Genomic DNA, 9,714 nt, shown 5'->3' on the forward strand with positions numbered 1-9,714 from the left:
TTCTAACCTTACATTAAAGCGACCATCTCCTTTGCCCAAACAAACTATGAAATCGAATTAATTTAGATTCATTTTCTGTTTATTTTTATTTCCTGCGCTGTTATAACTTATAACTATATTGGGATGTTTATTGGTCCCCCCACCCACTCCTTTCTTAATTTATTGGACTTAATCATAAATGGAAAGAAATTGGGCTTGAAGCACCAAATAAGTAGATATACATCTTAAATGCCTAAACATGCTATGGAGTATGTTGATCAATCTTCTCTAAATATCATGTGTAAAACACGATTCTCATTATATGCAGCTATTAGACTGCTTCACAAACTGCTACCAAAGTGACCATTTGATTGAATTTTTGGTCAAAGAACTATGGAATCAATTTTAATTCTGATTGCGTTTGATTTTTATTTCTTGCACTAATACAACTGTATTGGGATATTTATTTGATCCCCTACCCCCTCCTTTTGTATTTTTATTTTATAGAGATATTAGCAATATTTTGCTCTAAAGAGGATAGGAACTTGCCAACTACCATGACTAAGTTTTATTGTAGAAGGAACTTAAATCATAAATGGGAGAGAAATTTGGTTTGTAGCACCCAATAAATGGAGAAAAATTGGGCTTGAAGCACCCAATAAAAAGATACACACATTAAATGCCTAAATATACTACGTAGTATGTTGATCAACCTCCTATAAATATCTTATGCAAAACACGATTCTCATCCATCCAACCATTAGACTGCTTCACAAACTGCTACCAAGGCGACCCTTTGATTGAACTTTTGGTCAAAGAACTATGGAATCAATTTTAATTCTGTTTCCGTTTGATTTTTATTTCTTGCACTTATACAACTGCATTGGGATATTTATTTGGTCCTCCACCTCCTTTTGTATTTTTATTTTTATTTTACAGTGATATTATCATTATCTTGCTCTAAAGAGAATAGAAATTTGCCAACTACCATGACTAATTTTTATTATGCAAGGAACTTAATCATAAAAATGGGAAGAAATTGGGCTTGAAGCACACAATAAGAAGATACACATCTTAAATACCTAAATATACAATGGAGCACGTTATCAACCTCCTACAAATCCCATATGCAGCAGAAGATTCTCATCCGCCCAACCATCATACTGCTTCACAAATTGCCATCAAAGCGGCCCTCTCCTTGACCTTTTGGTAAAAAAACTATGGAATCGACTCAATTTGAATACATTTCCTTTTTAGCTTTTATTTCTTACACTGTTATAATTGTATTGGGATGTTTATTCAGTCCTCTACCCCCTCATTTTGTAATTTTATTTTCTATTGATATTATCATTATCTTGCTTACCCAAAAAATAAAAAAATAAATAAAAAATAAATAATGGAATAGGGACTTGCCAACTACTTAATTCTTATTCTGCAAGGAACTTAATCATATGGGAAGAAATTGGGCTCGAAGCACCAATAAGAAGATACACATCTTCAATGCCTAAATATACAATGGAGCATGTTGTCACGGTTCCAAAATTTTTGAGGTCCCTCTCTAATATCAAAAAACAAAACCCAAGAGAGATGTCAGCAGACCTCATCTCCACATATATAAATTCTAAACGCCTAAATAGGGGTGTATCAAAAACTGATAAAAAAAAATTATAAATAATTTGAGAAAGTTATCTGCCCTCTGAATCTTACATAGAATCGAATGCGGTAATTTGTCGTGAGCAGTAATCTTCAAACTTTAGTTTTCTTCCCATTCTTTTTATCTCCTTCACCATCAATCTCCAGATCTACTTTTCTTTTCTCTAAATGTCCTTTGCCATTAACACCGACATCTTTTTTGATTTTCTCTGCTCCAGGAAACTGCAGCAGGTATTATTGTTGCCAAGCACATTAATCTCAGAATGCATAAAAGAATAGTAATGAGATTCTTTAACTTCTCCCTAACTTTTATTCAGTTTGTGACATGAAAATTATCGTTAATCACTCCTCGGGAAAAAACTGATGCTCTTTACATAACTCAGCACTAGGGAAGAAACCTGGTATCTATGCAGAAAAAAGAGACAGGCCGCCCCGAGCGCCGGGGAGGGGGGGGGGGGGGGGGGTTGGTGTGGTGTGTGGGTAACAAAATAGCAAAAGGTGAGGTTTATCACACCTTATCATTCAACACCAGATTTCTAGAAGCAGCCTTGTCCATGATGCTTCTGTAATACTCTGTAAAGCGGAATTTGCCATTGTGTTTCTCCAGCTGAAATAAACCATTTATCAAACTAAGAAAAGTTGTATTAATCTAATCCACAAAAGAGTCTGGTTAACATTGATAAAGCAAACCTGGAGAAATGATTCAACAGATTGCTGATCTTTTGGTGAAAAAGCCACCTCATCTCTTTTCTTCTGCACAAACTCTATGTTCTGCTCCACCTACAATACCGGAAAAAGAGTTATCCACAATTGATTTGAATCAGTAGTTGGTAAACCATATTACAGAAGTCATAACTCTTCCCCTCTATTCTCTGATAAAAAAACCAACAGTTCCACCACAAATCAAACTACATGATTATCCCAATCATTAGGTAATTACTGAGGCAACCATAGCACAGCGACCAGTGCATCCATAGAGTAAGATGGCATTTAGGAGACAGCTACTAGATAAGCAGTTAAATTTCTTTGTCAATGAAAGACACAAGTAAAATATGTTTAAATCAGAACTTGTACCTGATCAATAAAACGCTTCACCACACGCTTGAAACGCTCGACAGTAGTGGTCTCATGAAATTTCCTAAGACGGATGAGAGGAATAGTTGCCAGTTCAGGAAAAGATATGTGGTAGCTCCATTGAACAAAGTGCACCGAAAGCAGTTCAATGGCAGATGAAACACACTCTTCTTGGAAGTTCTGGGATTTTAACCAATATTTTGGCAACTGTACAAATGATATCCAACATTAATTGTAATCAAAATACAGTAGTCTCGATTCTAGATAAGTACGGAATTTAGAGACCAGCTGATGAGTATTAAGTTCCATGATGAAAAGGTGTAAGTCAAGGCACATCAGGGAGAATTCAGGAATAGAATTACTTAAGTACATTACTGCTTCCTAACCTTAACAGCAGATGAGAAGTTGAAGGCCTTTCCATGTTTTCCACCATCCTTGCCAACTTTATATTCTAAAACAGCCAACACCAAAGATGAAACAGGGATGAAAATCCCACTAGAACTCGAGAGATTATTCAACCATTGGATGCATTTAAGTCTTAAAGGTAAATATCTTGGTCCAGGAAACAGGAAAGCCACTCCATTTATAATTTGAATGACCAAAAAAAGCAACGGCTGAAGATCATAATCACGTATGTTTGCTGCTATAAACATAACCCAGAGATCAATGCAATTAGTGTACTGCCAACTGCATATTTTCTTGAGTGCTTCCTGGCCATCAACAACAAAAAGCAAAACATCAGAACAGTTCCCTCCACATTGTGATATAATGACTCATTGATAAACTCAATACACTCGCGAGCATCTATCTACAAGTGCAACAAGCTAATATACCTGTATCCAACAAAACAAGAGACTGAAGAAAAATTATAATCATTGTGTACCTTCTTCTTCGTTTGTAGACCCTGCTGCAGTATCTTAGCAATTTGCTTAATACAAATCATTGCTTTATTAGATGATTTGTGCACATCCAAGGAGCACAGCTCAACCAAGGAGTTTCTCAGAAATTGCATGTGTTTAAACAGATCTGGCTCCATGAATTGACAGTGACCAATAAAGGCTTTGTATGTTTTAACCAAGCAGGTATCAAAGCAACTGGAACTAAACACAGACACCAAATCTTTTATGATGAGAAAGGAGTGTGACGATAGAGTCTCTCTGCCAGTTGCCCATAAATGAACAGCAATCTGCATTAATTTTTTAAAAGATAGTTAGAGATGACCTAGCATAATATGAGATTCATATACAACACAAAAACCATTGACCAATAACATAATAACATGGATATTACTAGCAGTGAATTCTAACAATTTAATAGTAATACCTATCATAATGTTCATAGTAAGCGTCGATATTTATGTTTCAACTACATCAATCATATATATATATATATATCATTAGTTTATCATTTAAATGGAAGTACCTTAATCAATCTGTGCAGTAAAGAAGGGAAAGCAGCAAAGTATATCATTGACGATCTGAGTCTGACTAAGGAGAGGGCCAATATCTCATGGTCAGTAACTTGATTCAGGAGAAACAGGGTACTCCTCAAATAAGATTTGACCAGCGGCTTCAAAGCTTTCCATTTTGAAGTATTCTTCAAATCCAAAATTGTCTCCTTCCTGCACTTGGAGCTCGATATTCCCAGTAGCCCCCGAAATATATTATCACCCTCATGAAGCATGAACATCAATATCTCACAGAAAGTTGCGCTGTTCTGAATTCTATTACACGAATCAGCATCAAAAACACCAGTTGATTGGGCTCCATAGTGGCATGCAGCACGGTACCCATTTATGAGACAAGTTAGGGCAGACAAATTATTCTGCTCTTTGACCAGTCGACACCAAAATTTAACAGCAGATACGGTAAAAAACTTGCACTCATTTGACTGCATGCCTTCGTTACTTGTCTCGTCCTCATCAGAAAACTGCTACAAGAAAAAAAAAAATACTGGAAAGTTCTTCAAGTGGAAAAACTGAACAACATAAATTAGTGGAAAAAAAAAAAAATTGGAATCCCAAATTTTTTTTTTTGATAAGTAAGAAGATTTTATTAAAAAAGCGTAAAGCGCCCTAAGTACACAGGAAGTATACAGAGGAACAGCTCAGCTAGCCCACAAAAACAAAGGAAAACCCAAATACAAAGTGAGGCCCCAAAAACCCAAAGGAAAGCCCCCAACATACACCCGAGAAACAAAAGAAACAACCCACACACCCAACAATCACCCAACAAACAAAAGAAGCTCCCCAAATACAAAAACAACCCCTACCAAGCACCCAAACCTACCCCTCCCAAATTTTCATTTCTAATAGATTCTTTTTCACAAGAATACTTTTACCAAACCAATTGCCATCCCCAAAATAGATTTTTCACCATTCACATTATCCAATACCATACTGCCATTTTCTATACAAACATGATTCTATCATATAAATTACCTATAAATGCTGGTAATCCCTTTAAGATCATTCCTTTAAGACCAAGAATATCAGTACTTTCCTTTCATGTCCAAATATGTGACAAAAAAGCAATTAAATGGCCACTCTGGTACAATGAAATTGTGATTTTTCTTGAGATATTTTCATAATATTAGAAAAGCAAATAAATCTAACTCTAACATAACTTCACCATAATTTTATTTTATTTTTTAAAAAAATGAAATTATAATCCCCTCATTTTTTTTTTCCTTCCCACTATATACTCTGAAGGCAAAGGAAGAGTAAAAAAAATAAAACTCATATATGAAAAGCATGTTATTCTGGCTGTGGAAGTAAGTACATGCAAGATAAAACCTCAGATCAACACACAAAATTGAAATCCCCAATAATAATTTCCTTGGGATACCAACAACCCTTATAAAAAAGATATAGGTAGTAAATAACTTACAGTCTCCTCATTTCTGAAAGGTTGAAGACCCTTATCATAGCTTTCCAACAACTTGGAAAATTTTGAATCCTGGGGAATTTTCAAGTAAAATGCTCCATTAATAAATGAATAAATAAATACTTAATAGCAATTAATAGATAACAACAAAAAATTTTAACAGCCAAGAAGTAGAGAGAGAGAGAGAGAGAGAGAGAGAGAGAGAGAGAGAGAGTGGTGTAACAAACGAGAACATTCAAACCATCCAAGATCTATTGCATATTACACAGAATCTGATTTCAGGCTCAAACAAGCAAAAATGCACAAAACGCCGTAAATAAGAGATAAGAATAGTGACATTTACTCGTTTCCAGTTAAGCATGAAGCGTGACCAGGAAAGGAAAGCTCACACTCCTAATTATGTTGAATTCAAAGTTAATGCTCCAAAATCCCAGCTAAAATGGGTCATTCAGAGAAAAAAAAAATTCATTTGAATTCATCAGGCTTGTGATTCTGCTTAAAATATCCAACACAAGCTGACTTACCAGGATAACATTTAAAAAATAGTAATCAGTGGTTAGGTAAATTTTTTCTGCAATATGACAACACCAGCATGTATTTCACAACTTATAAAAAATATCGTAGACACGTAAATAATAAAGATAATACTATATTGTTTGCCGTCTGTTATTAAATTAAAGAAAATCACAAATATGCACAAAGCCATAAATTTAGCCAAACTATCAGGAAAGTCATCACTATGACACTTATATTATATCCAACAAATATAACAATTCTAAACTGAAAACAAACAAATATCATTCAAAATTTATAAAAATTATTAAAAAAAAATACATTAATACCTTTTCCTTCAACCTGTTTAATTTTTTTGTCTTCTTTGCAAGATCTAAATGAATTTCCCTGTTCTGCAACGACAATGCATTATCTCCACTGTTGTCTGCATTTGAATTCCATCAGTACACAAACAGAAGATGCGTAGTGGTAGGAGAACAAACAGTACATAATATTTATAACATCGGGTAATACTGTCCTCACCTCCAAGATAATCCTCACTCCCACTTTCAGCAACATACGTGCAGCTCAAGTCCTGATTGCCCATTAAAAAATTCAATAAAAAAGAGCCAAATCAAAAGTTAAAACACATTTTTAAGCAACAATAGTATAATCTAATTCACAACCTCCGAGAGATATCCATCACTCTCTGAATCGTCTCTGGTCACATCACTGTCATCTTCACTAAATATCGTATCAAGGGCAATGTCTTCAATATCTCCACCTTCAGGGTTTCTGAGAAAATAACAAGTGACACATGTGGATTCTTAACAATGGTTCTCCAAAGGATTTAAATGGCATAGCATAAAAGTTTTAAGCCAGAATAATAATAATAATAACAATAACAATAATGGGGAAGATACACAGCATAATAAGTCAGGGAAACCCGAGTACGTAAATGGAAAAAAAGAAAACAAAATCATTCCATGGTTAGTAATGAGAAAGATGTATCAATTTCACCTTTTTTACCTTCCATTAGACAGCTCTGTGTTGACACCTTTTTGGTCTTCAGCAGCATCATGCTCATCTCCTACAGCAAGCAAATCCAATTATTTGGTGTATCGAATTGGTGTATCGCCAACCCAAACAAGTGCATCAATTGGTGTATCGAAAAATTGAAATAGAGGAATATAAACATAAAAATAAAATAAAATGTCAAATCCACAAAATAGTAGTTACTCATTTTAACTCCACTGGGTTCAACAAGACCTATACCATTACCATATACAAATAAACCAATTATTTTACATACACCCACATCACCCATAAGACACTAAATGCGAAGAAATGAAACTAAACACATACACACACATTAAAGAGAAATGGAAAATTACTTATATCGAATAGAATGCTTACTTTTAGAAGCTTTCTTTTTGAACACAGACTTGGATTTCCGCTGTCTCTTGAGCACAGACTGAAGATTCTTCTTCGCGAACTTCCTCGCCTTCTTCCCCAGCTTCCCCATTCCGTAACAATATCAAATGTATTCTAAACACACACAACCAATTGGAACTTCTATAAGGACAAATAGAGGCACGAAAATACACCCGCATATTGAAGCGAAAGACCAAGGAAAATCAACGTGAGGGTTTCAGTTATCCCCAAACCCATCTCTGATTAGCGAAAGCTACCTACCTTGTTTTGCTGAAGCTCTGTCACTATAGCACGGTCCTCTCCTTCTCTATATTCGCTGAACACTTCCAATAACTCACCGACTTCACAGTCCGATTAGAGCAGCTCGACGACCGTGTCAAACTGCTGTCTCCTGCCTGCCCCTCCTCCTTGCTGCTCTTTCGAAACGCCCTTTTAACGGCGAAAAACCTCAGTCCCTGGGTTGAGGCAGAACCAGAACGGGAAATAACTTTGGAGCCCTTCCTTTTAGGGTTTTGGGTTTTGGGGCTTATCAAACGACTCGTTTAACGCCCGGGCTTGTACATGTACATAACATAATAGTGGGTTCTTAATTTTGAAATTAATAAAAAGTAATGATAAGATATAAAAGTTTAAAAAAAATGTATAGAAAAGTGAAAAAGTTTTGGATTGTAATGAATAAAAAATTATTGATGTGATACAAAAAGTGAAAATGTGAAAATGTTTTGATATTAATTGGTATTAAAAAATATGAAAAAGTAAAAAAAATAATTATATGTACATTACCTCCATTATTCGGTATTGTACTGTCCCTTAACAAACAACCCCGCTAATTCGTTAACTGTTAAATCTTATCAAAAATTTTAAAATATTTTTTATATAATTTTTAAACAAATTTTATAAAAAAAATTAAAAATTCAAGTATTAATATTTTTGCAAGTTTCGTTAAATTCTGACCAGCATCTAAATTCTAACTATTTTTTTTTTCTTTTTTTCATAAAAAATATATAAATTTACTACAAACCAATTTGTAAGAAACATATACAAACAAGTTTTTAAAAGTAGCATGTGTCATTTAAGCTAATAAAAAAAGAGAAGTGCTACACTTACCATTTTTTTTTTTAAAAAAAAATGTTCATTCTCAAATAATGTGTCAATCATGGATGAGATCTATTATTTAAGAACTACTTTTGAGAAAAATATTTAGGAAGTAGAGCATTTTCCTTAAAAAAAAAACATGTGTTTTTCACATAGTAAGTAAGTAAAATCTATCATATATCAGCAAAGTATTACAATGCAATTCGGATAGGACATAAATTTCCTACAAACCGGTTTGTAGATAAATTTTTACAACCCACATATAATATTGACATGTGTCTTTTGGCATATGAAAATCATATATTGTTTTAATAGCATGTACTTTTCGCATACTTTTTTAATAGCTTTAATAAAAAAAAAAAGCATGTACTTCTTACATGTTTAAAGGACACATGTCATTTTCATATGAGAATTATAAAAAATTTCCTACAATCCATATTGTAGTAAATTTTTGTCCTTTTGGATATACACCTAAATACTAAAACTAAAGCAGCATAGTATTCTATCTGTACATTCTCTACCAAACTCCTAGAAGAACCTATACAATCCAAACATCTTCGCTAACCAATTATTGCAACAAAAGAAACAGCCAAATCCCTTCATTCGACAAACAATCTCATCAACTCCAAACATGGTCTCAAATGAATAGCTCAATCGGCTAGGTATTACGTCTCATGAAGTGGAGGTCACTAGTTTGCATCGTCTCTTCTCCTCTTATGTAGACATGTCAAAAAGAAAAAAATAAAATAAATCAACTCCAAACACGCTAGCCGAAAGCCCCCAGCTCTTACAAAGATCTCATTAATCTTTTTCCTTATAAAGCACCAGACATGATTCTTTGCCAAACCTCCCATTTTATTCTCTTGAGAATTTATTCTTCAGTTTGCAGTTGGTTACCACATCGTATGTTGTTCCTATCCAACCACATGTTATAAACAGAGGCACTTAAGCACAATTTACATAAACCATCTCTCAAGCACTTAGTAATAATATCATCCCATTGCCAATGAGGGTCTGCTATCAAGCATAGACTAATGGTAGTCAATTAACCCACCTTTTATTATTATTATTATTATTATTATTATTATTATTATTATTATTC

At 34.1% G+C, this 9,714-nt stretch overlaps 1 protein-coding gene across 2 annotated transcripts; it reads right to left on the reverse strand.

Annotated features, from left to right (window-relative positions):
• Positions 1–1,373: 1,373 nt before the first annotated feature.
• LOC133864879 (protein REBELOTE) lies at positions 1,374–8,035 on the reverse strand. Of its 2 annotated transcripts, none has more exons than XM_062301308.1 (14): positions 7,779–8,035; positions 7,500–7,631; positions 7,113–7,173; positions 6,770–6,878; positions 6,627–6,678; positions 6,434–6,528; positions 5,595–5,663; positions 4,129–4,638; positions 3,590–3,892; positions 3,093–3,416; positions 2,707–2,913; positions 2,323–2,412; positions 2,147–2,239; positions 1,374–1,854 (listed from the first exon to the last, which is right to left on the reverse strand). In XM_062301308.1, the coding sequence occupies exons 2-14, from the start codon at positions 7,606–7,608 to the stop codon at positions 1,726–1,728; spliced, it is 2,151 nt and encodes a 716-aa protein (XP_062157292.1). In that variant the 5' UTR covers positions 7,609–7,631; positions 7,779–8,035; the 3' UTR covers positions 1,374–1,725. The 2 variants fall into 2 exon arrangements, with proteins under 2 accessions (XP_062157292.1, XP_062157293.1); XM_062301309.1 differs by having other exon boundaries at positions 4,129–4,635; positions 7,779–8,034.
• Between the last annotated feature and the right edge of the window lie 1,679 nt (positions 8,036–9,714).

Source organism: Alnus glutinosa, chromosome 3 (genome assembly GCF_958979055.1).
Source record: "Alnus glutinosa chromosome 3, dhAlnGlut1.1, whole genome shotgun sequence".
NCBI classification, from domain to species: domain Eukaryota; kingdom Viridiplantae; phylum Streptophyta; class Magnoliopsida; order Fagales; family Betulaceae; genus Alnus; species Alnus glutinosa.